The sequence below is a fragment of the Lepisosteus platostomus genome, chromosome 5, assembly GCF_059453375.1.
Source record: "Lepisosteus platostomus isolate fLepPlt1 chromosome 5, fLepPlt1.hap1, whole genome shotgun sequence".
In the NCBI taxonomy this organism is placed as follows: Eukaryota; Metazoa; Chordata; class Actinopteri; order Semionotiformes; family Lepisosteidae; genus Lepisosteus; species Lepisosteus platostomus.
Window position 1 is genome coordinate 21,667,578 of NC_142615.1, and position 25,118 is coordinate 21,692,695.

At 52.9% G+C, this 25,118-nt stretch overlaps 1 protein-coding gene and 7 non-coding genes across 9 annotated transcripts; 1 reads left to right on the forward strand and 7 right to left on the reverse strand.

The window, feature by feature from the left end:
* Positions 1-1,041: 1,041 nt before the first annotated feature.
* Positions 1,042-3,507, forward strand: LOC148664859 (zona pellucida sperm-binding protein 3-like). Of its 2 annotated transcripts, XM_088633068.1 has the most exons (9): positions 1,042-1,692; positions 1,794-1,909; positions 1,982-2,088; positions 2,168-2,342; positions 2,420-2,537; positions 2,736-2,836; positions 2,917-2,990; positions 3,158-3,340; positions 3,416-3,507. In XM_088633068.1, exons 1-9 carry the CDS (start codon positions 1,135-1,137, stop codon positions 3,421-3,423), a joined length of 1,440 nt encoding a protein of 479 aa, XP_088489194.1. In that variant the 5' UTR covers positions 1,042-1,134; the 3' UTR covers positions 3,424-3,507. The 2 variants fall into 2 exon arrangements, with proteins under 2 accessions (XP_088489194.1, XP_088489193.1); XM_088633067.1 differs by having other exon boundaries at positions 3,158-3,507.
* Positions 3,508-6,160: 2,653 nt separating this feature from the next.
* On the reverse strand, positions 6,161-6,233 carry trnav-aac (transfer RNA valine (anticodon AAC)). The gene has a single exon. It is a non-coding gene; the product is annotated as a tRNA-Val (tRNA).
* A 109-nt stretch (positions 6,234-6,342) lies between these two features.
* On the reverse strand, positions 6,343-6,415 carry trnaf-gaa (transfer RNA phenylalanine (anticodon GAA)). Its single transcript has one exon. It is a non-coding gene; the product is annotated as a tRNA-Phe (tRNA).
* A 1,225-nt stretch (positions 6,416-7,640) lies between these two features.
* On the reverse strand, positions 7,641-7,713 carry trnav-cac (transfer RNA valine (anticodon CAC)). Its single transcript has one exon. It is a non-coding gene; the product is annotated as a tRNA-Val (tRNA).
* Positions 7,714-9,052: 1,339 nt separating this feature from the next.
* trnav-aac (transfer RNA valine (anticodon AAC)) lies at positions 9,053-9,125 on the reverse strand. Its single transcript has one exon. It is a non-coding gene; the product is annotated as a tRNA-Val (tRNA).
* Positions 9,126-9,234: 109 nt separating this feature from the next.
* trnaf-gaa (transfer RNA phenylalanine (anticodon GAA)) lies at positions 9,235-9,307 on the reverse strand. Its single transcript has one exon. It is a non-coding gene; the product is annotated as a tRNA-Phe (tRNA).
* A 1,225-nt stretch (positions 9,308-10,532) lies between these two features.
* Positions 10,533-10,605, reverse strand: trnav-cac (transfer RNA valine (anticodon CAC)). The gene has a single exon. It is a non-coding gene; the product is annotated as a tRNA-Val (tRNA).
* A 1,510-nt stretch (positions 10,606-12,115) lies between these two features.
* On the reverse strand, positions 12,116-12,188 carry trnaf-gaa (transfer RNA phenylalanine (anticodon GAA)). The gene has a single exon. It is a non-coding gene; the product is annotated as a tRNA-Phe (tRNA).
* Positions 12,189-25,118: the final 12,930 nt, after the last annotated feature.

Sequence of the window (25,118 nt, forward strand, 5' to 3'; positions counted from 1 at the left end):
AGACATTTCCTATACTCGTGCATATGTCAACGTTTGACCTACATCGTAAAACTAAAACTAAATTAAAAACTAACATTAAGTTGTCAGAGACATTCATTTATATACGAACAAGAGACAAAGTAATGATTCTACATTAACTTGTTCTACACTGATCAGACTAATTGAAATGTATGAAAGCCCGTTTCCGCCAGGGAGTTACAAAAAAACGCGCTATGGTATCGCAGAATTCCGACTTAGTAACTCACAACTCCGACTTTATATTTCACATTTGCAACTTCGAAATAGCCCATATTTCATTGTCTGTCCTTTTGTTATTGTAACGGATTCGGGTTCTAGCTAGCAAGACCCCGAATCCGTTACAATAACAAAAGGACAGACAATGAAATATGGGCTATTTCGAAGTCGCAAATGTGAGAGATAAACTCAAAATTCTGAGTTTTTAGGTCGCAATTCTATGATTCTAAGTCACAATTCAGAGATACCATACCGTAGGTTCTCAGTGCTGCGAAGCAAAAGCAATCTCTGGAAAATCAGACAAATTATTATCAGATCATGTCAAAAGCTGATCAGTATTTCTTTACTGGAAAACAAAGAAATGCTTGTATTACATATTTTAATATGACATGCAATTACACATGAAAAATAGTAAAATTATTTTCATTGCGGTACGTGTTGATAGATCAGCCCCCTCGATAAAAGAAAGTGTGGACGGACTTGTCGCATGTTCCGTACTCTGTCTGACAGCGAGTTTAACACACTGTCCTCGTAAATTAGAAACTAATTGAACAATAAATTAATCTGAGCAAATTTTACACCTGTGGGTGATTTAATTCTGTCGAAATTACGTGGAACTCTTCCGCTGAGCTCAGATACACACAGGAAAGTGTGCAGGCTGCTTCACGGAGTCCCGCCTCAGACTGGAAGCAGGTTTTAATTAGACGCTGAGAACAATCCGGGTCTCTGTATGTAATTGATTGTGTTGATTGAGCGGTAGTGTGACCAGGTGTGGTAGCAGGTCCTGCCAGTATAAAAACCTAGTCACCGCGTTCATACTTTATGTTCTCTTGCTTCAACACAGTTTGGTGGTTTATTTATTTTACTCCTGTAGCAATTTAGCGGGACGTTAATTTGGTGATGCGCTCTTTTCTTTTTGTGCTGTGCCTGTGCGCAGGGGCCGGGCTCCCCGCACTGGTCTCCGCCGGGCCGGCTGGCTGGGACTCTCGGGAATTGGCGCTCCAGGCCGACCTCCCGGCTCCTGAAGACGCAGCCCAGTTGGAGGACTTGAACCTGGCAGATGCGCCCTCCGAAGACCTGTCTGCAAGCGAGAACGACTCGCAGTCCTTGGCTCCCGACTTTCGCCGCCTTCCCGTGTCCAGAGACGCGTACTCGCCCTACTTCGACAAGGAGAAGATGAAGCCCGAAGCCGGCAGCCGCCCCTTACCCGCCTATATCAAGAGCGTTCTGTTTCCTCCCCAGCGAGGGCGGCAGCCGGCTCGCCCGGCCATCGGGGGCACCCGAGGAGTGGCCGTGTGGTGCGACTCCAGCAGGATGTACGTGAGGGTCAGTCGGCTCCTGTTCGGCTTCAGCTGTCGGCCATCGGAGGTGACCTTGGGCAACTGCAGCGTCAGCCGAACCACACGCAGTTACTTCTACTTCATCTACGGGCTTCACGAGTGCGGTACCGAGCGATCGGTAAGCGGGTCTTCATCTACAGGCAGTGTATCGACGTGAGCTGTAGGGCCAGTGTCGGGGTTGCCTTTCCTGGGAATATCCCTTCCTCTGTGACCCTGCAGGTTGTCCAGGGCCGCCTGGTGTACTCCAACACTCTCCGCTATGCCCCGCCCTCCTCCAGTGCACCTGTGCATCGCTTCATTCCCTTCTCTGTGCCGGTCAAGTGCTCCTACAACAGGTAGGCAGGGCTCTGCTGCTGAGAAGCCGCTAGGAAAGTGTCCAGATGCCCCTCATCCCCTCTGTTCTGCAGGTTCCACTACTCCTACAAGGTTGGCTATGTCCCCACGTGGGCCAGGAGAAGGACCTTCTTCAAGGACCTGAAGAACAAACACAGCTTTGTGCTGCTCACCACCAACTGTAAGCTCCAAGAGTGAGTGGCTCCTCCTGCCTGCAGGGGGTGTTGTGTGCAGGTGTAATGCTGCCTCTCTCTCTCCAGCCCGCTGGGTCCGGCTCTCTCCTAAGGATGAGTACTTCCTGGGTCAGCCCATGTACTTCCAGGCCACTGCCTACTTTGCCACAGCAGAGCAGAGGCTGTACATCCACTCGTGTTACGTAACGGAGAAACCAGACCAGCACTCCCAGCCCCGTTTCCCCGTGATCGACAACTTGGGGTACGGCCCCTTCTGGGAGGGGAGGTGGGCAGGAGCCTTGAGAGCCTGCACGGGTTCATCCTTGTCCTTGTCCCCAGGTGCATGGTGGACAGCAAGGCAGATGGCTGCCTGTCCAGGTTTGTCCCCTCCAAGCAGAAGGATGTGCTCCGCTTCACAATTGATGCCTTCCTCTTCCAGAAGAAGCTGTCCAGGAAGGTACTGCTCTCAAAGGCTGCTCAGCCTTCTTGCTCTACTGATCCATTGTCTGCTTTTCCATCCATGATCTAGATGTGAACCAGACTGTGGCAGCTGTAGTGCCTAGAGCTGCCAGCTTGCCTTCACTGATGGCAGAAGGTCCTTCTCTGTCCCTCTATTGGCCTTGATCCCTTAATGCTGTGACCTTCCCTCTTGCAGCATGAAGTGACTGAGCTGTACATGCACTGTGTCATGGCTGTGGCTCCTGCTAAAGCAACACCAGGGACCAAGTCCTGCACCTACAACAGGGAGGCTAATAGGTACTTCTGCAAGGAGCCTGCTGAGGGTGCTCTGGGACATGCCAGGTTTAGGCCTCACCTGTCCTCCTCCTCTCCTCCAGGTGGGAGGAGCTGTATGGTGACCATGAGGTCTGTGCCTGCTGTGAGTCCAGGTGTACTGGCAGTTGGAATGAAGGTGGGTCTGGTTCTCTATCCCTTGTGGATGCATCTCTGCCCAAGAGACAACCATGCTTGGACAACTGAGGAATGATCCCGTGCTGGACAAAGGGACTGTTTAGATGAGTAGACTGTGGGTCTCTGGGTATAGCGGATCCCTCACTCCTGGGTGCTGCTTGTCCACAGGTACCAGGAGCCTGGTGACCAGCAGTCGGGTGGCTGTGGCACCAGTAGAAGCTCCTCTGGATGTGGGAGCTGACTGGACTGAGGATGAGGAGGGAGACCCTCAGAGCTCCAGTGAAGATGCTGAGAGCACCAGTGAGGATGTGGAGGGAGCAGATGACTTTGGAGATGTTGGCCAGTGGACAGGTAGGGTCTGGCAGGAGGAGCTCCTGTAGGGGTGGTGCCCTGCAGTGTAGCTGGTTTGTTCTCCTTCCTCCCCAGGTGCCTGAATGAAGGCTCCAGCCTGGCCCTTGTGACTCTCCTGCCTCCACTTGCCTTGTAATGGCAACATCTCAATAAAGCTGTGAAAGACCCTTCTGCCTGCCCTTGTTTCTTTATGGTTTGAGTGGGGTGGAGGAATTCAAGGGAAGTATTTGTGGGGGTTCCCCTTTCAAGAATGCTTCCCATATTGCTGCCAATGAGGACTGAAAATGGCTGGAGTAATAAAGCGTTGTACTGGGGGAAGATAGCCGCACTATTCCTTGGGCAGGGCAGTGTGACTTTTTTTTTTACTGGGGGAGAGACAGAGGTGTTCAATATACTGGCAGTCCTCCTGTTTCCTAGAGGGGTAGTGCTTATGGAGTGTGAGTTGCTACTGTAGTGCCCAGTAAGAGTGAGATCTGATGTCCTATTCTAGGCTGCACAAACTGACTAAAAGAAACACAAGGAAGGGATTGTCAACAGGGGCTTGGTGTAAAGTAGGCCTTCCCTTCCTCACCAGAGGAACAATTCTGGTGCCCAAACATCAGTGAATAAAGGTACAGTTAGAATCTTGGAGGTCTTGTCTTACGGGTGTTGGTTTCACAGTATTGGACAGTCACGGGAAGTATTAGGGTTGAAACTGGAGATCCCGGTACTTGATCCGGAAGACAAGTGTTCACAACCACCTCTACCAGCAGCACAGACTGTGTAGATTGAGACTGAATGCTTACTACACAAAGCCTCTCCACTGTTTCAGTGTCCCATGTCATGAATTTCAAGTAAATTCTAGTCTCCCGTTGTGACTACCTATAATTTGCACAAATCCTGCTGGCCCACTAACACTGCTAATTTTTAGCCCTACTGCAATGCCCTATTAAAGTTTCAAGGATTTAGGATAAACTATTTTATATAATGGTTCCAAAGGTGGCTTCGCAAAGCACTTGAAATAATTACAATAAGAATACACAGGATAAAACAATTCCAATAGACAGAGGAGACCATGGATGGTGGTACTAAGGAAAGTAGAAGCAGAGGGGTAAAGAATGGAACCAGTTCAGTAAAGGCTCTTCTACAGAACAAGGTGTTGAGTCTGAATTTGAAGGAGTTTAGGGAAGGTGACTCTGGTATCCTTGGGGAGAGAGTTCCAGAGCTTGGGGGCATAACAGGAGAAGGCCTTGTCACTCATACAGTGTAGACGGGCTTGGGGGACAGTTAGGAGACCAGAATATGAAGAGCGAAGGTTCTGAGGTGGGGAGTAGGGTGATAATAGATCAAACTGCTACTGAGGTGCAACTGAAATGTGACGGCATGTTCTACAATTTATGCAAGAAAGGGTAATGTTAAGCTTTTATGGACCGTTGGTACAACAGCAGTGCTCAAGGATTCATTTCTAATATTGAGGACAATGGGTTATATACCCATCGTTCTTACCAAAGGATCAGAGACCTTTTGCTATATAAAAAGACTCCTTTCCACCACTAATTTATACAGGTTTGGTTCATTTGGGTTTTATCAGTTAAACATTTAAGTGAAGTCATTGTCCTGCTCGCGGCCGAGCCCGACACACGGTACCGTCTGGTTTCTGTCGCTGGGCGCTCACCCTGCGGTCCATATGGGTCCTAATGGCCCAGTATATGGTAGTGCCAATTTCCCTAAGGAAACAAATACTCCACATTAGTCTGAATGCCACATTCTTCATTGGTCCCATTACATCACAGAAAAACAAAACTACTCACTCTTTAATCTCGTCTAATCCAAGACGCACCGAATATCACAGTCTTCTTTTAACACGCGTGCTGTGATTCCTCTATGTAGCAGAAATGACAACCGAGGAGCCGAGAGATTATTTCAGCATTTCGCGTCAGAACGGAAAACACAAACGACTAACTTGGAATGACTTGCTTTTGACGCTTTTCAAAGCGTTCTTTGTGCACGACGACTGCGCCACCAAGCAAACTACATAAATATGAGAAAACACGCAAGAGAGTTGTCACTCAGAGTGTCGAAGGGTCGATGTATACTGGGGCTCAGTTGAAATGCAACGTCAGGACTTTTCCGAATTATGTCACACGAAGAGAGCACAGCCCTTTCCGCCCTGCCGCGTGTGTCTCGGTAACTCGCTGTGGTCGTATAGTGGTCAGTACTTTGCGTTGTGGCCGCAACAACCCCGGTTCGAATCCGGGTCACGGCAGAATAGGGGCGTCTGCTTTTACTACTCGCACGAATGAAGGCAAAAAAAAAGCCAATCGACGTGAACGAACGGCGCTTTACAGAGGAGTACTGCCTGACTGGATCGTTGATGAACGACAGAGGCCACTCCGACCTCTTCTCGGTTTTCTTCAATGACTTACTAAGGATCTTCTTCACATTCGCCCATGCAGGGGAAGCCAGTTACACCAAAGCAAACGCAGGAAAGTGCATTTCAAGCAGAGACCAGGAGGGACTTGTTTACACCGAGAGTGGGCGGAGAATGGAACAATGCGCCCAGCCCTGTTGCTGGAGCCGATTCTTGATGAGCTCTTGGGCTCACTAAGAGGCCCCCGCTGGATGCTAATCTTTCTGTTGTTCTTGCAGGTCCTGCGCTGCTTTTGAGCCGACAGAGCTCGACCTGGTCTGTCGGCACAGCCCAATTGCAAATGATCGGCTCCGCGTACAGAAGGAACGTGCGTTTGGTACAAGAGTGCACGAAGGCACCGGAAATACATTGGGAACAAATGACCGGTCGCTCAAGACCTCTGTGAAGTACAGGAGCGTGCAAAACGAGGCTGTTTCCGCCCGGTCTCGAACCGGGGACCTTTCGCGTGTTAGGCGAACGTGATAGCCGCTACACTACGGAAACCTGTAGGGACTGCTGCTGGTGTCTCGCTTGCGTTTCGGGCTGAGAAAGGGACGCGTCACTTTAGGCAGGTGGCGCTGGAGAGAGGAACAAAGGGCGCGATGAAACAAAATGCCGAAACCCGGGATTGAACCAGGGACCTTTAGATCTTCAGTCTAACGCTCTCCCAACTGAGCTATTTCGGCAGTGCGCAAAGCCCACAGCCACCTGCTCCAGCCTTCCTGTGTTGTGGCATGAGCGCACCAAGAGTAGCGGGAGAGTGTTGCAGGAACGTCACTCAGAAGGAAAGCCACCCAGCTGCGCCCTCTGAGCTCTGTCCAGCGCATCTTCCTCGCATGGACTCCTGCCTGCGACGGGCAGGAAACAATTAGCAAGAACAGAACGACACGCCATGGGTGTCTCATGACCGCACCTTAGGTTGTGACACGTGCAGGTGTGAGGGGTTGCCGGGCTACTTTGGAGCAGAGCTTGGGCGGAGGGGGGGCGGGAAAGCAGACAAAGAGGTGACACCTCAAGGTCTGCACGATCACAGCTCTCCGCCGCCCCAGGCTTCCGCTCGATAAGCTACTGGACACACCCACCCCTCCTCACACAGACCGTGAAAAAGCCCCCGAGTGGGAGGGCTCTCTCTTCCTCCCAGGAGCTCTTGGACACGACACACAGACAGGGCGCGGGGAGCCGCCGCCTGCAAACACAGCTCCAGGCAGGACTCCACTCCGCAGGAGCCACAGAGCAGAGGAGATGAGGGCAGCTTAGCTCCTGTGCAGAGACCTGAGCTGTTGTTGCTGGGGATGCTGTCTTTTCTGCACTCGGGTAGGAGTGAATGTTGAGTTGCCCTTAGAAATGAAGCAGAACACTTCAACAGCACGGGTGTGTGTGTGTGCGCCCTGGTGATTCTGGGAGACAGATCGAACCTGGGCTAAAAGAGAGGGGGCTTAGCCCTCTTCCATTTGCTAGTTCAAAGTTGTACAACCCATTTGTATCTGCTAGGCGGCGCAGTCGTCGTGCACAAAGAACGCTTTGAAAAGCGTCAAAGGCAAGTCATTCCGAGTTGGTCGTTTGTGTTTTCCGTTCAGACGCGAAATGCTGAAATGATCTCTCGGCTCCTCGGTTGTCATTTCTGCTCCGTAAAGGAATCACAGCACGCGTCGGCTTCCAGCACGGTGGGTCGGGACACGATGCCGGGGGTCGGAGAGAGCGATGTCTTCCTCGTTAGTATAGGACCTGTCACCTGTCCCCACCTGTCACGCGGGAGACTGGGGTACATCAGGACGCGCATTGAAGTGAAAGCAGGATGCGCTGTGACATGCACTGTGCAGATCCCGCAACACTAAGAGGTGAGTGGGTCTGTTTGATCACAGCGCTAGGCGAATCCCCAATCCCCTTTTGTGCCTGGCGACAAAAGATGTCTGTTTCCGCCCGGTTTCGAACCGGGGACCTTTCGCGTGTGAGGCGAACGTGATAACCACTACACTACGGAAACGGTGGTAAGACGTGCCCAGCGGCCCAGCGCTGAGCTTCGCCAATGCGATTCAGCTGCTTCCAGTGCCTTTATTGGAGTGCGCTGATGGACCGTGCTCTCTCTCCAGAGACCAGCACGCCTGTCATGGACGGAGCAGGAAAGGCGGCGCCACATTCTACAGCCCTCTCCACGCAATCGACGAAATCGGGCTACTGAAGTGGAGAAAATCGCCTCTCCAGAAAGTGCAAATATCATCTTGGAGACTATAAATCCTATTGCCGAAGGTCAGCCCTGTCTACCAGAGTAACCCTCCCACAGCGATGATCAGCTCGTCTCACACGCGAGACGTTTCGGTTGGAAACAAGCGCCCCCTCTTCTCGCACGTTTTGCATGTTCGAGTAGTTTTAATGCGGCTCTTTCGTACACGGTGCTGATCTTTTGGAAAGCAGGAGGAAAAACCGAGTCAACCGCCTGGGTGAAATCCAGGAACCCTAACCGCTAGACTATATGGCAGCGAACAACCATGCTGTTCCCGGCATCATGCAAGCAAACTACATAACTATGAGAAAACACGCAAGAGAGTTGTCACTCAGAGTGTCGAAGGGTCGATGTATAATGGGGCTCAGTTGAAATGCAACGTCAGGACTTTTCCGAATTATGTCACACGAAGAGAGCACAGCCCTTTCCGCCCTGCCGCGTGTGTCTCGGTAGCTCGCTGTGATCGTATAGTGGTCAGTACCTTGCGTTGTGGCCGCAACAACCCCGGTTCGAATCCGGGTCACGGCAGAATAGGGGCGTCTGCTTTTACTACTCGCACGAATGAAGGCAAAAAAAAGCCAATCGATGTGAACGAACGGCGCTTTACAGAGGAGTACTGCCTGACTGGATCGTTGATGAACGACAGAGGCCACTCCGACCTCTTCTCGGTTTTCTTCAATTACTTACTAAGGATCTTCTTCACATTCACCCATGCAGGGGAAGCCAGTTACACCAAAGCAAACGCAGGAAAGTGCATTTCAAGTAGAGACCAGGAGGGACTTGTTTACACTGAGAGTGGGCAGAGAATGGAACAATGCGCCCAGCCCTGTTGCTGGAGCCGATTCTTGATGAGCTCTTGGGCTCACTAAGAGGCCCCCGCTGGATGCTAATCTTTCTGTTGTTCTTGCAGGTCCTGCCCTGCTTTTGAGCCGACAGAGCTCGTCCTGGTCTTTCGGCACAGCCCAATTGCAAATGATCGGCTCCGCGTACAGAAGGAACGTGCGTTTGGTACAAGAGTGCACGAAGGCACCGGAAATACATTGGGAACAAATGACCGGTCGCTCAAGACCTCTGTGAAGTACAGGAGCGTGCAAAACGAGGCTGTTTCCGCCCGGTCTCGAACCGGGGACCTTTCGCGTGTTAGGCGAACGTGATAGCCGCTACACTACGGAAACCTGTAGGGACTGCTGCTGGTGTCTCGCTTGCGTTTCGGGCTGAGAAAGGGACGCGTCACTTTAGGCAGGTGGCGCTGGAGAGAGGAACAAAGGGCGCGATGAAACAAAATGCCAAAACCCGGGATTGAACCAGGGACCTTTAGATCTTCAGTCTAACGCTCTCCCAACTGAGCTATTTCGGCAGTGCGCAAAGCCCACAGCCACCTGCTCCAGCCTTCCTGTGTTGTGGCATGAGCGCACCAAGAGTAGCGGGAGAGTGTTGCAGGAACGTCACTCAGAAGGAAAGCCACCCAGCTGCGCCCTCTGAGCTCTGTCCAGCGCATCTTCCTCGCATGGACTCCTGCCTGCGACGGGCAGGAAACAATTAGCAAGAACAGAACGACACGCCATGGGTGTCTCATGACCGCACCTTAGGTTGTGACACGTGCAGGTGTGAGGGGTTGCCGGGCTACTTTGGAGCAGAGCTTGGGCGGAGGGGGGGCGGGAAAGCAGACAAAGAGGTGACACCTCAAGGTCTGCACGATCACAGCTCTCCGCCGCCCCAGGCTTCCGCTCGATAAGCTACTGGACACACCCACCCCTCCTCACACAGACCGTGAAAAAGCCCCCGAGTGGGAGGGCTCTCTCTTCCTCCCAGGAGCTCTTGGACACGACACACAGACAGGGCGCGGGGAGCCGCCGCCTGCAAACACAGCTCCAGGCAGGACTCCACTCCGCAGGAGCCACAGAGCAGAGGAGATGAGGGCAGCTTAGCTCCTGTGCAGAGACCTGAGCTGTTGTTGCTGGGGATGCTGTCTTTTCTGCACTCGGGTAGGAGTGAATGTTGAGTTGCCCTTAGAAATGAAGCAGAACACTTCAACAGCACGGGTGTGTGTGTGTGCGCCCTGGTGATTCTGGGAGACAGATCGAACCTGGGCTAAAAGAGAGGGGGCTTAGCCCTCTTCCATTTGCTAGTTCAAAGTTGTACAACCCATTTGTATCTGCTAGGCGGCGCAGTCGTCGTGCACAAAGAACGCTTTGAAAAGCGTCAAAGGCAAGTCATTCCGAGTTGGTCGTTTGTGTTTTCCGTTCAGACGCGAAATGCTGAAATGATCTCTCGGCTCCTCGGTTGTCATTTCTGCTCCGTAAAGGAATCACAGCACGCGTCGGCTTCCAGCACGGTGGGTCGGGACACGATGCCGGGGGTCGGAGAGAGCGATGTCTTCCTCGTTAGTATAGGACCTGTCACCTGTCCCCACCTGTCACGCGGGAGACTGGGGTACATCAGGACGCGCATTGAAGTGAAAGCAGGATGCGCTGTGACATGCACTGTGCAGATCCCGCAACACTAAGAGGTGAGTGGGTCTGTTTGATCACAGCGCTAGGCGAATCCCCAATCCCCTTTTGTGCCTGGCGACAAAAGATGTCTGTTTCCGCCCGGTTTCGAACCGGGGACCTTTCGCGTGTGAGGCGAACGTGATAACCACTACACTACGGAAACGGTGGTAAGACGTGCCCAGCGGCCCAGCGCTGAGCTTCGCCAATGCGATTCAGCTGCTTCCAGTGCCTTTATTGGAGTGCGCTGATGGACCGTGCTCTCTCTCCAGAGACCAGCACGCCTGTCATGGACGGAGCAGGAAAGGCGGCGCCACATTCTACAGCCCTCTCCACGCAATCGACGAAATCGGGCTACTGAAGTGGAGAAAATCGCCTCTCCAGAAAGTGCAAATATCATCTTGGAGACTATAAATCCTATTGCCGAAGGTCAGCCCTGTCTACCAGAGTAACCCTCCCACAGCGATGATCAGCTCGTCTCACACGCGAGACGTTTCGGTTGGAAACAAGCGCCCCCTCTTCTCGCACGTTTTGCATGTTCGAGTAGTTTTAATGCGGCTCTTTCGTACACGGTGCTGATCTTTTGGAAAGCAGGAGGAAAAACCGAGTCAACCGCCTGGGTGAAATCCAGGAACCCTAACCGCTAGACTATATGGCAGCGAACAACCATGCTGTTCCCGGCATCATGCAAGCAAACTACATAACTATGAGAAAACACGCAAGAGAGTTGTCACTCAGAGTGTCGAAGGGTCGATGTATAATGGGGCTCAGTTGAAATGCAACGTCAGGACTTTTCCGAATTATGTCACACGAAGAGAGCACAGCCCTTTCCGCCCTGCCGCGTGTGTCTCGGTAGCTCGCTGTGATCGTATAGTGGTCAGTACCTTGCGTTGTGGCCGCAACAACCCCGGTTCGAATCCGGGTCACGGCAGAATAGGGGCGTCTGCTTTTACTACTCGCACGAATGAAGGCAAAAAAAAGCCAATCGATGTGAACGAACGGCGCTTTACAGAGGAGTACTGCCTGACTGGATCGTTGATGAACGACAGAGGCCACTCCGACCTCTTCTCGGTTTTCTTCAATTACTTACTAAGGATCTTCTTCACATTCACCCATGCAGGGGAAGCCAGTTACACCAAAGCAAACGCAGGAAAGTGCATTTCAAGTAGAGACCAGGAGGGACTTGTTTACACTGAGAGTGGGCAGAGAATGGAACAATGCGCCCAGCCCTGTTGCTGGAGCCGATTCTTGATGAGCTCTTGGGCTCACTAAGAGGCCCCCGCTGGATGCTAATCTTTCTGTTGTTCTTGCAGGTCCTGCCCTGCTTTTGAGCCGACAGAGCTCGTCCTGGTCTTTCGGCACAGCCCAATTGCAAATGATCGGCTCCGCGTACAGAAGGAACGTGCGTTTGGTACAAGAGTGCACGAAGGCACCGGAAATACATTGGGAACAAATGACCGGTCGCTCAAGACCTCTGTGAAGTACAGGAGCGTGCAAAACGAGGCTGTTTCCGCCCGGTCTCGAACCGGGGACCTTTCGCGTGTTAGGCAAACGTGATAGCCGCTACACTACGGAAACCTGCAGGGAGTCTCGCTTGCGTTTCGGGCTGAGAAAGGGAAGCGACACTTTAGGCAGGGGGCGCTGGAGAGAGGAACAAAGGGCGCGATGAAACAGAATGCCGAAACCCGGGATCGAACCAGGGACCTTTAGATTTTCAGTCTAACGCTCTCCCAACTGAGCTATTTCGGCGGTGCAGAGAGCACACAGCCACCCGCTCCAGCCGTCCTGTGTTGCGGCATGAGCGCACCAAGAGGAGCGGGAGAGTGTTGCAGGAACGTCACTCAGAAGGAAAGGAACATGTGACCGGTCGCTCAAGACCTCTGTGAAGTACAGGAGCGTACAAAAAGAGGCTGTTCCCGTCCGGTTTCAAACCGGGGATTTGTCGCGTGTGAGGCGAACGTGATAACCGCTGCACTACGGAAACGGTGAGAAAAGGGACCCACCGGCAGTGAGTATTCAACCTTATTGCATTACTGCTCCCACCAGTTGATATCAATTTAATTCCTAAGGGTTATGTTCTTGTTTTGAGTATCTCATGTAGAAGTTGTAAACAAGTTCAATTACGAAACGGTCGAAATGAATGATATACTTATGTCCTCTTGATATGTGTAACTCTTTGTAACTGAATGAATTTATATCTTTTGTATTCTGATAACCCTTACGATAAGATCTGTTAGGTTTGCATGCATATTCTATATATTAACAAATGTATCCTCGTGTATTAGTAACTGTGTGTGCGTTGTTTGAGTTATGTCGCATGGTTGGATTCTAAGACCATTAAAATAATCAATTTTGTGATTTACTGCCACAAAAATAATTGTCCCAGTAAATGCCCAAACCTCTACAGAACTGGTGCCTCGTGAGTGAACACTACAACAGTGTGTGATATCCTGTCCCAGCCTGAGGAGCAGACAGCGAGCCTGTCTCTTAATAATACTAATAATACAGTGTGTGATTCCCTGCCCCAGCCAGAGGAACAGACAGTGAGCCTGTCTCTGAATAATAATACAGTGTATGATCTCCTGTCCCAGCCTGGGAAACAGTGAGTCAGCCTCTCAATAATTATAATACAGTGTGATCTACTGTCCCAGCCAGAGGAACACACAGTGAGCCTGTATCTAAATAATAATAATACAGTGCGTGATCTCCTGTACTAGCCTGAGGAACAGACAGCGAGCCTGTCTCTCAATAATGATAACCTAGTGTGGAATGTCCTGTCCCAGTCTGAAGGACAAACAGTGAGCATGTCCCTCAGTAATAATAGAACAGTGTGTGATCTCCAGTCCCAGCAGGAGGAACAGACAGTGAGTCTGTATCTCAATACTAATAATACAGTGTGTGATCTCCTGTCCAAGCCTGGGGAACACTGAGGCTGTCTCTCAATACTAATAATACAGTGTGTGATATCCTGGTGTGATATCCTGCCCCAGCCTGAGGAACAGACAGTGAGCCTGTCTCTCAATAATAATAATACAGTGTGTGATCTCCTGTCCCAGCCTGAGGAACAGACAGTGAGCCTGCCTCTCAATAACAAGCCAATGTGTGATCTCCTGTCCCAGCCTGAGGAACAGAGAGTGAGCCTGTCTCTCAATAATAATACAGTGTGTGATCCTCTGTCCCAGCCTGAGGAACAGACAGTGTTATCTCCTGTCCCAGCCTGGGGAACAGACAGTGAGCCTGTCTCTCAATAATAATAATACAGTGTGTGATCTCCTGTCCCAGACTGAGGAACAGACAGTGAGACTGTCTCTCAATAATTATAATAATACTGTGTGAGCTCCTGACCCAGCCTGGAGAACATACAGTGAGCCAGTCTCTCTATAATAATAATTCAGTGTGGGATCTCCTGTCCAACTCTGAGGAACAGACAGTGAGCCTGTCTCTAAATAATAATAATACAGTGTGTGATCCTCTGTCCCAGCCTGAGGAACAGACAGTGAGCTTGTCTCTCAATAATAATAATACAGTGTGTGATCTCCTGTCCCAGCCTGAGGAACAGTGAGCCTGTCAATCAATAATAATACAGTATGTGATGTCCTGTCTCAGCTTGAGGAACAGAGAGTAAGCCTGTCTCTCAATAATAATAATACAGTGTGGGATCTCCTGTCCCAGCCTGGGGAACAGTGAGCCAGACTCTCAATAATCTTAATAATAATAATACAGTGTGATCTACTGTCCCAGTCTGAGGTACAGTGAGCCTGTCTCTCAATAATAATATAGTGTGTGACCACCTTCTGTGGTCTGTTTCAAATCCGCCCGCGATGAGACACCGAGGAGAAATGAAGAGCCCCAGTCGCGCTAGAAAATCACCCGGGAAAGAGACTTTCAATGTAGGAAAAAAAAGTCGTTAGTAACAGACATAATGTTTGTTTTGTTTTTTTAATCGCTGCAATGTGTGACTAAGCTCATACGACTAAGAGTTGCCCCCTTTGTCTAGATCTGGTAACCTGCTTGTCGCTGGTGGGCCAGATCGTGTCGCCCGTCACTACACTGGGGCATTAAGACCCACACAGACCGCAGGGTGAGTGCCCCCTGCTGGCCCCACTGAGAGGTCGTATCCCACCTCCTCCGCTCTCTGCGAAAAGCAGTATCTTCAGGCCCTGACATCCCACCCCTGCCACTCTCTGCGTAAATAAGTATCGTCAGGCCCTGACATCCCACCCCTGCCACTCCCTGCGTAAAGAAGTGTCGTATGGCCCTGACATCACACCCCCACCACTCTCTGCGGAAAGCACTGTCGTATAGCCCTGACACCCACCCCTCCACTCTTTGAATAAAGCAGTGTTGTCAGGCCCTGACATCCCACCCCCGCCACTGTCTACGTAAAGTAGTATCGTCAGGGCCTGACATCCCACTCCCGCCACTCTCTGCATAAAGCAGTGTCTTATGGCCCTGAAACCCTCCCCTCCACTCTCTACATAAAGCAGTGTTGTCAAGCCCTGACATCCCTCCCCTGCCACTCTCTGTGTAAAGCACTGTCGTATGGCCCTGACATCACACCCCCACCACTCTCTGCGTAAAGCACTGCCGTATAACCCTGACACCCACCCCTCCACACTCTGCGTTAAGCTGTGTTGTCAGGCCCTGATATCCCACCCCCACCATTCTCTGTGTAAAGCACTGCTGTATGGCCCTGACATCACACCCCCACCACTCTCTGCGGAAAGCACTGTCATAAAGCCCTGACACCCACCCCTCCATTTTTTGCATAAAGCAGTGTCGTCAAGCCCTGCCACTCTCTGCGTAAAGAAGTGTCGTATGGCCCTGACATCCCACCCCCACCACTAACTGTGTAAAGTAGTATCGTCAGGCCCTGACATCCCACCCCTGCCACTCCCTGCTTAAAGAAGTGTCGTATGGCCCTGACATCCCACCCCTCCACTCTCTGCATAAAGCAGTGTCGTCAAGCCCTGACATCCCACCCCCACCACTCTCTGTGTAAAGCAGTGTCATATGGCCCTGACATCCTAGCCCCGCCACTCTCTGTGTAAAGCAGTGTCATATGGCCCTGACATCCCACCCCCACCACTCTCTGTGTAAAGCAGACATGTTACAGACATTTACAACAAAGACATATTATAAAATATTGACATATACTGTAGGCGGCTGGAGCATTATTGGGAGACAGACTCACTGTTCCTCAGGCTGTGACAGGAGATCACATACTGGGCTGCCAGATCAACTGAGTTCCCTCCTCCCTCTCCCAGTAGGATTGGGACCCGTTGTGATTCTGGCAGGTGTGGGAACTCTGGGATTAGATTTCTGAATTTCGGGAAGAATGTTTCTCTAATCCCAGAGTATCTGTCAAAGTGCAGTAGGAAGTGCACCTCTGTCTCTATTTCTCCCCGCTGGCAGTGGGAGCACAGCCTGTCCTCTCTGGGCAGCCAGGTCTGCCTGTGTCGCCCAGTTTCTATGGCCAGGTTGTGGTCACTGAGCCTGTACTTCGTCAGGGTCTGTTTCTGTTTGTTATTTTTTATTTTGGTCAAATATTCAGCTAGTGTGTATTGTCTGTTTAAGGTTCTGTAGCATTCCAGTTTATGTTGTGTTTGTGTGTGTGTCCCAGTGTGTGAGATATTGCTGTTTGATCTGTGCTGTGATGTGGTTGAGTCTGGGTTGTGGTGCTCTAGCAGTGCTGTCCTGAGGCTGGTTAGTGTCGGTGTCACTCACTGCGAGTGTGATCTCAGCAGAGTCTCTGTACTCTTGGGACACTTGACTCACCTGTCTCTCTCTTTCTCTCCCTGTGCTGTCCCTCTCCTGCCCCCTCTCTCCCTCTTTGGACTCCAGCTGGAGGAGGTCCAATCACCACCTCCTGTGAGACAGAAGAAAAATAAGGTGGGTAATGCTCTGATCCTCTCTTTACATCTGTCCAGTGTCCAGTCAGTGTCCAGTCAGTGTGTCTGTATGAACCCCTCTCTCTCTCTCAGTGCAGTGTTCATGTACTGGAGTGTCCAGTCAGTGTGTCTGTATGAACCCCTCTCTCTCTCAGTGCAGTGTTCATGTACTGGAGTGTCCAGTCAGTGTGTCTGTATGAACCCCTCTCTCTCTCAGTGCAGTGTTCATGTACTGGAGTGTCCAGTCATGTGTCTGTATGAACCCCTCTCTCTCTCTCAGTGCAGTGTTCATGTCCTGGAGTGTCCAGTCCGACTCTTAACGTGACTCTCCTGTCTCTGCTTCAGAAGCACTGGTGCGTCTTTTTAAAGTCCCTGAGTTGCGTGTCGGTGGAGACAGATGATCAGGACGAGCTGATGGAGGCGGCGGAGACCGTGGGTCAGGAGAGGAAGAGCGAGGGAGAGGAGGAGCAGGATGCCGGGAAGGACAAGAAGAGGAAGAGGAGGTGCAGGTGAGCAGACAGGGGGACGCCGCCCGGTCATGTCTGTGATTCAAGGAGGAGTCTCCTCTTGCTGTTTGATGTCATGGTGACGTCTGTGTCTGTGTCCCTCACACCTGCAATAACAATATTCTTTCCAGGTTCCTTTCCTGGTTCTGTGCCAGCTAAGATCTGGACTGGACTAGACTGGACTGGAGTGGAGCTGAGGGACGCCAGACTGGACTGCACTGAAGCTGAGGGGCCCCAGACTGAACTGGACAGGAGCTGAGGGACACCAGACTGGACTGGACTGGAGCCTAGGGACACCAGACTGGACTGCACCGGAGCTGAGAGACACCAGACTGGACTGGACCGGAGCTGAGGGACCCCAGACTGTGCTGGACCGAAGCTGAGGGAACCCAGTCTGTGCTGGACCGAAGCTGAGGGACCCCAGTCTGGACTGCACTGGAGCTGAGGGGCCCCAGAATGGACTGGACTGAAGCTGAGGGGCCCCAAACTGGACTGGACTGAAGCTGAGGGACCCCAGACCCCAGTCTGGACTGAAGCTTGTAATTTTTGTTCTTTTGTTAAGCATCAATAAAAAATTTTTTAAAAAAATCTATTTAGCTTTCGTTTTTGGTTTTCTGAACTGGCTCCATCCCTCTGTTCTCCTCCCCACTGAGAGCTGCTGTGTGCTGAGCGGACTGGAGCATCATCCAGGTGGGGGCTGCACACTGGGGGGGCTGGAGGGGATCCCCCTGACCTAGGAGGAGCTCTGAGTGGAGGGTCCAGACTTATTAATTATTATTATTATTCGTGCTGCACTGGGCTTCAGTCCTGGCAGTGAGAGGGGGACTCTGTGATCAGTACAGATACTTATGACTGTATAATAATACAGTTTAATGTCGCATTTCTACTTTATTAGAGAGAGGCACTGAACATCCTGTGATGGACTGGTGTCCTGTCCAGGGTGTGTGAGGGTGTGTGTGTCCTGTGATGGACTGCTGTCCTGTCCAGGGTGTGTGTGTGTCCTGTGATGGACTGGTGGATCACAATATTAATTCTCCTCCTTGATTCCCTCCTTCATCGCCAGAGTGAAAGCGGGACACGGCAGTAAAAGCTCAGCCCTGCTGGTGGTGGTCCTCTCGGCCACACGGGGGCGCTGTGGCTCCACGGGGGGCGTTATGTTCCCGCTGGGAATCGCACCGACGCGGCGGAGTTCGTGAACGTCCCAGACACCAAGAAAACGAGAGAGAGAAAAAAGGTCGTTTTCGGGGTTCAAGAAGCAACCCCGAGATTCAGGGAGTTTCCCCGCTGAGCTTACTCTGCCAAAAACACGCAGGTTTTATTTTTTTCCCGTGCCCCCCCTCACACAGGCCGTTTCTGTAGCGTGAAGTTGTGTTTTTTTGCGCGGCGGTCGGTGAAGGGCGAAATTGTATTTATTTTTTTCCCACGGTTTGAAACAGAAACAGCCGGGTGGTGTTGTAGAGAGGTCGACGTGCCCGGTTTTCCTCGTCTGCGAAGCCCGTTTTTTTTTTGGGGGGGGGGGGGTCGTGAGGTCCCACGCAGCGCTCGGAAAAGAAAATGACGTTTCTTTTCCCCGCAGGACGGTGGGGGGGGGGGGGGAACCCGTGTTTTTTGGACGTGGCGTGGCCCGAAATTTCCGCCCTTGGGCGCTAGAGGGGGGTGGAGTTTGGTCTTTCTTTGATTTGGGGGTCGGCGGGGGGGGGTCTAATTTCACTGAACCAAACCCCACGGAAACCCGTGTTGGACGTGGGGGTGCTGAATGCGCCCTCGACGTGATTTTGTCTTTAAATTCAAGTGCAGCTTTTGTAAGCCTTGGGCCGGAAACAGCTGGACCCGTTTCCCCTGCCTGTCCGAGGTGGCGACTACCGGGGTCGTACAGGGACACCCGGCTGGCCGCCGAGAGTTGGGAAAAATAAAATGTCCACCCAAAAAAAACAACAACCGTGAAAAATGACGGCCATTTTTGTTTCACGGCCGAGCCGTGAGCGCGTCGGGGGTGACGTCACGGTGGCGTCACAATGAGCCGCCTGACGTCACAGAGCGGCGGATTCTAGCGGGGGCGGCGCCGGAGCCGCATGAGCTCAGAGGAGTGAAGAGAGAAGAGGAGGAGGAAAGCGCTATATAGTCCTTTCTAAACACGTGTTTCTTCCAATAAAGTTACTTCGACTTAGATCGTTAGTTTCAGCTTCAGAAACGCTCTTCAGAATCCCTGTGAAATCGGTAAGTCAGTCAAAAGTGAGAAATAACAAAATAAGTGGAGAAATAAGTTGTTTTTTTACCGTTACTCAACTCTTATGGGTGTGATCGTGCTGTAAAAAGATATTGAGAGGAGGTGCACCTCTACTCAGAGAGTGGTGGGGGTGGGGAACAAGCTGCCCAGCCCTGTGGTTGAAGCCGATACCCTGGCTTCTCTCCAGACACAGCTGGGTGAGCTCCTCCAGTCAGGACAGGAGGCTCTTCTGTACACAGAGGGTGGAGGGGGTGTGGAACAAAGCTGATACCCTGGCTCCTCTCCAGACAGAGCTGGGTGAGCTCCTCCAGTCAGGACAGGAGGCTCTTCTCTACACAGAGGGTGGCGGGGGTGTGGAACAAAGCTGATAACCTGGCTCCTCTCCAGACACAGCTGGGTGAGCTCCTCCTGTCAGAACAGGAGGCTCTACTGTACACAGAGGGTGGTGGGGGTGGGGAACAAGCCGCCCAGCCCTGTGGTTGAAGCCGATACCCTGGCTTCTCTCCAGCCACAGCTGGGTGAGGTCCTCCAGTCAGGACAGGAGGCTCTTCTATACACAGAGGGGGGCGGGGGTGGGGAACAAGCCGCCCAGCTGTGTGGCTCCGCCCCCTCCCCTCCCCTCTGTGACTCTGCTTGTCTCGGCAGGACGATGGACCGACAGAGATGCCGCACGGCCGTGCGCGGTCGCAGCAGGACCCGGGCCTGGCGAGGCGTCGTAAGTCCACCCCTCCCGCCCGCCGTCCAGCGTCCAGCGTCCAGCCCTCCTCCGACTGGCCTCTCCGCCCCCAGCAGTGCTCGCTGTATTATAATAATAATAATAATAATAAACTTCACTGATAGAGCACCTTTCACACACATAGCAGCGCAAAGCGCTTGACAGACCAGGTCTCACGGTAACACCTCTAGACGAGGAGAGACACTTCCAGTGGTGATCTTGACTGAGGACACGCCTCGGCTCAAGAGACAGGGTCGCGGGTCCGAGGAAAACCAAGCTGCAGGTCCATTATGGCCTTCTGAGAGCACAGATTGCCTCTGGACATCCCACACTCTTCCTGGACACACTGTAGAGACTCACCTGTCCAGACTCTCACTGGACACACTGTACACACTCACCTGTCCACGCTCTCACTGGACACACTGTACACACTCACCTGTCCACACTCTCACTGGACACACTGTACACACTCACCTGTCCAGACTCTCACTGGACAGACTGTAGAGACTCACCTGTCCAGACTCTCACTGGACACACTGTACACACTCACCTGTCCACACTCTCACTGGACACACTGTAGAGACTGCCCAAGGCCTCTAGTCTCGACACGACTGGGCTGGGCTATGTGGTTAGAGCTGTCTCGGAGATGGGCTGTTTGGCGTCTTCACAGGTCACACCGGTCAGGCCGAACCCGGACTGGCAGCGGGAGAGGTCCCGGCCCAAATCCCGGTGCTTTTCCGTAAGTCTGACCCGGTCGCCTTCCGCGAGACTGGACCGGCCGCCCTGTGGTGGGCCCGGTGCCCCACATCTACCCTACAGCTCCCCACACTGACCCCTAAACTCCCGATACCCTACAGCTCCCCACTCTGACCCCTAAACTCCCGATACCCTACAGCTCCCCACTCTGACCCCTAAACTACCGACACCCTAATAATAATAATTAATAATAATTGCTTACACTTATATAGCGCTTTTCTGGACACTCCACTCAAAGCGCTTTACAGGTAATGGGGACTCCCCTCCACCACCACCAATGTGCAGCATCCACCTGGATGATGCGACGGCAGCCATAGTGCGCCAGAACGCTCACCACACATCAGCTATCAGTGGGGAGGAGAGCAGAGTAATGTAGCCAATTCATAGAGGGGGATTATTAGGAAGCCATGATTGGTAAGGGACAATTGGAAATTTGGCCAGGACACCGGGGTTACACCCCTACTCTTTTCGAGAAGCGCCCTGGGATTTTTAATGACCACAGAGAGTCAGGACCTCGGTTTTACGTCTCATCCGAAGGACGGCGCCTGTTTACAGTATAGGTCCCCGTCACTATACTGGGGCATTAGGACCCACATGGACCGCAGGGTGAGTGCCCCCTGCTGGCCCCACTAACACCTCTTCCAGCAGCAACCTTAGTTTGCTCCCTACAGCTCCCCACACTGACCCCTAAACTCCCGATACCCTACAGCTCCCCACTCTGACCCCTAAACTCCCGATACCCTACAGCTCCTCACACTGACCCCTAAACTCCCGATACCCTACAACTCCCCACACTGACCCCTAAACTCCCGATACCCTACAGCTCCCCACTCTGACCCCTAAACTCCCGATACCCTACAGCTCCCCACACTGACCCCTAAACTCCCGATACCCTACAGCTCCCCCCACTGACCCCTAAACTCCCGATACCCTACAGCTCCCCACACTGACCCCTAAACTCCCGATACCCTACAGCTCCCCACTCTGACCCCCACAGTCCTGATGGCCGAGAGGTCTCTGCTTGCTGTAGTGATTGAGTGAGCTCTGTGGACCTGACCTCTGTCTTGTGTCCTCGTTTCCAGCGTCTCCTAGTGGTCCGGCACTTCAGCAGGCCTGAAGGTGAGATCTGGGGAGGAGACAGAGCACCCCCTAACACCCCTGAGCTGGGTTACAGGGTAAGACAGCTTCTTACTGTTGGACACACCTGTCCACACTCTTACTGGACACACTGGACACACTCGCCTGTCCAGACTCTTACTGGACACACTGTACACACTCACCTGTCCAGACTCTTACTGGATACACTGGACACACTCACCTGTCCAGACCTTTACTGGACACACTGGACAAACTCACCTGTCCACACTCAACTGTCCAGACTCTTACTGGACACACTCTCACTGGACACACTGTCCACACTCACCTGTCCAGACTTTCACTGGACACACTGGACACACTCACCTGTCCACACTCTCACTGGACACACTGTACACACTCACCTGTCCAGACTCTTACTGGACACACTGGACACACTCACCTGTCCACACTCTCACTGGACACACTGTCCACACTCACCTGTCCACACTCTCACTGGACACACTGTACACACTCACCTGTCCAGACTCTTACTGGACACACTGTACACACTCACCTGTCCACACTCTCACTGGACACACTGTCCACACTCACCTGTCCACACTCTCACTGGACACACTGTCCACACTCACCTGTCCAGGCGTAGTCTCTGCTCCTCATCCCCCCTGCGTTGTGTCTCCCCCTCTCCCCGCTGGACAGAATCCTGTGGTGTCTTCGTGTCTCCCCGAGCTCGTCCAGAAGCTGGAGAGGGCGGCCGAGCAGCAGCTGGAGCTCCCGGGGTCGCCTGGCTCGTCCCGCTCGGGCTCGCCCGGCTCGTTCCGCTCGGTGTCCCCCCCCTCCTCGCCCGAGAGCCCCCTCCGCTCCCCGCCCCCGGCCCCCCCCTCCGGCCCCCTCAGGCCCCTGCCCGCCCCGCCCCGCCGCCCCCCCTTCCTCCCCGCCATGCCCCTCGAGCCCCCACCCGTCCTGCCCCGCCTGGGGCTCCCCGGTGCGGAGGGCAAGGAGAGAGGCTGAGATGTCTGACGAGGCAAGTGGGGCAGAGTCTGTCCGTCTATCCGTCCATCTGTCTGTACGTCCATCTGTCCTTCTGTCCGTCTATCCTTCAGTCCATCTGTCCTTCTGTCCATCTGTCTTTCTGTCCTTTTCTGTCTTTCTGTCCATCAGTCCATTTGTCCTTTTCTCTGTCTCTGTCATCTGTCCATCTGCACTTCTCTCTTTCTGTCTTTCTGTCCTTCTGTCTGAGTCTCTGTGTCTGTCCCTCTCTCCCTGTCTCTCTCCCTGTGTCTTTCCATGTCTCCCTGCTCTCTGTCTGTCCTGCGTTGTCCCAGCTGGGCCTGTCTCCCTGTGTCTCTCCATGTGTCTCCCTGCTCTCTGTCTGTCCTGCGTTGTCCCAGCTGGGCCTGTCTCCCTGTGTCTCTCCGTGTGTCTCCCTGCTCTCTGTATGTCCTGCGTTGTCCCAGCTGGGTCTCTCTCCCTGTGTCTCTCCGTGTGTCTCCCTGTCTGTCTCTCTGTCTGTCCTGCTTTGTCCCAGCTGGGCCTGTCTCCTCTGCTCTCTGACTTCAGCTCTGTTCGCCGATGTCCCGCCAGCCCGTCTCTCTCTCAGCCTGTCTCTTGACTTGCAGGAGGAAGCCCTGTCTGTCAGTGTCTCTCTCGGCCTGCTGTCTGTCTGTCCCTGCCTCTCTGTCTCTCTCTCTTTCAGCCCTGTCTGTCAGTCTGTCTGTCCCTCGATCTCAGTGTCTCTCTCTCGGCCTGCTGTCTGTCTGTCCCTGCCTCTCTGTCTCTCTCTCTTTCAGCCCTGTCTGTCAGTGTCTCTCTCCTCCTCCTCTCCGTCCTCAGTGTGTCTCTCTCCTCCTCCTCTCTGTCCTATGGTGTCCAGTGGGTCAGTATTAGTGGGCTACACCCAGGCTCACTCACTGCGAGTGTGATCTCAGCAGAGTCTCTGTGCTCTTGGGACACTTGACTCACCTGTCTCTCTCTTTCTCTCCCTGTGCTGTCCCTCTCCTGCCCCCTCTCTCCCTCCTCGGACTCCAGCTGGAGGAGGTCCAATCACCACCTCCTGTGAGACAGAAGAAAAATAAGGTGGGTAATGCTCTGATCCTCTCTTTACTCCTGTCCAGTGTCCAGTCAGTGTCCAGTCAGTGTGTCTGTATGAACCCCTCTCTCTCAGTGCAGTGTTCATGTACTGGAGTGTCCAGTCAGTGTGTCTGTATGAACTCCTCTCTCTCTCAGTTCATTGTTCATGTACTGGAGTGTCCAGTCAGTGTGTCTGTATGAACCCCTCTCTCTCTCAGTGCAGTGTTCATGTACTGGAGTGTCCAGTCAGTGTGTTTGTTAAACCCCTCTCTCTCAGTGCAGTGTTCATGTCCTGGAGTGTCCAGTCAGTGTGTCTGTATGAACCCCTCTCTCTCTCAGTGCAGTGTTCATGTCCTGGAGTGTCTAGTCAGTGTGTCTGTATGAACCCCTCTCTCTCTCAGTGCAGTGTTCATGTACTGGAGTGTCCAGTCCGACTCTTAACGTGACTCTCCTGTCTCTGCTTCAGAAGCGCCGATGCGCCTTTTTAAAGTCCCTGAGCTGCGTATCGGTGGAGACAGAAGATCAGGACGAGCCTATAGAGGCGGCGGAGACCGTAGCTCAGGAGAGGAAGAGCGAGGGAGAGGAGGAGGAGGCTGCCGGGAAGGACAAGAAGAGGAAGAGGAGGTGCAGGTGAGCAGACAGGGGGGCGCCGCCCGGTCGTGTCTGTGATTCAAGGAGGAGTCTCCTCTTGCTGTTTGATGTCATGGTGACGTCTGTGTCTATGTCCCTCACACCTGCAATAACAATATTCTTTCCAGGTTCCTTTCCTGGTTCTGTGCCTGATAAGATCTGGACTGGACTGGACTGGAGTGGACTGGACCAGAGCTGAGGGACACCAGACGACTGGACTGGAGCCTAGGGACAATAGGCTGGACTGGACCGGAGCTGAGAGACACCAGACTGGACTGGACTGGAGCTGAGGGACCCCAGACTGTGCTGGACCGAAGCTGAGGGACCCCAGTCTGGACTGAAGCTGAGGGACCCCAGACTGTGCTGGACCGAAGCTGAGGGACCCCAGTCTGTGCTGGACCGAAGCTGAGGGACCCCAGACTGGACTGGGCCGAAGCTGAGGGACCCCAGTCTGTGCTGGACCGAAGCTGAGGGACCCCAGTCTGGACTGCACTGGAGCAGAGGGACACCAGACTGGACTGGAGCTGAGGGGCCCCAGACTGGACTGGACTGGAGCTGAGGGATACCAGACTGGATTGGACTGGAGCTGAGGGACACCAGACTGGACTGGACTTTTGTAAAGCATCAATAAAATGTTTTTAAAAAAAATCTGTTTAGCTTTTGGTTTTTTCCCTCCCCCCCCCCCCCAAGGTTGCTGCTGGGAGAGGTGTGAGTGGGGCCAGCAGGGGGCGCTCTCACCCTGCGGTCTGTGTGGGTCCTGATGCCCCAGTATAGTGACGGGGGACACTG

Bases quoted from the DNA above. Each gene is read 5' to 3' on its own strand.
- LOC148664859 (XM_088633067.1), top strand. From the start codon at position 1,135: ATGCGCTCTTTTCTTTTTGTGCTGTGCCTGTGCGCAGGGGCCGGGCTC. The intron at 2,538-2,735 runs GTACTGCTCTCA...TCCCTCTTGCAG, and splicing joins AGAAGAAGCTGTCCAGGAAG to CATGAAGTGACTGAGCTGTA. The intron at 2,837-2,916 runs GTACTTCTGCAA...CCTCTCCTCCAG, and splicing joins TACAACAGGGAGGCTAATAG to GTGGGAGGAGCTGTATGGTG.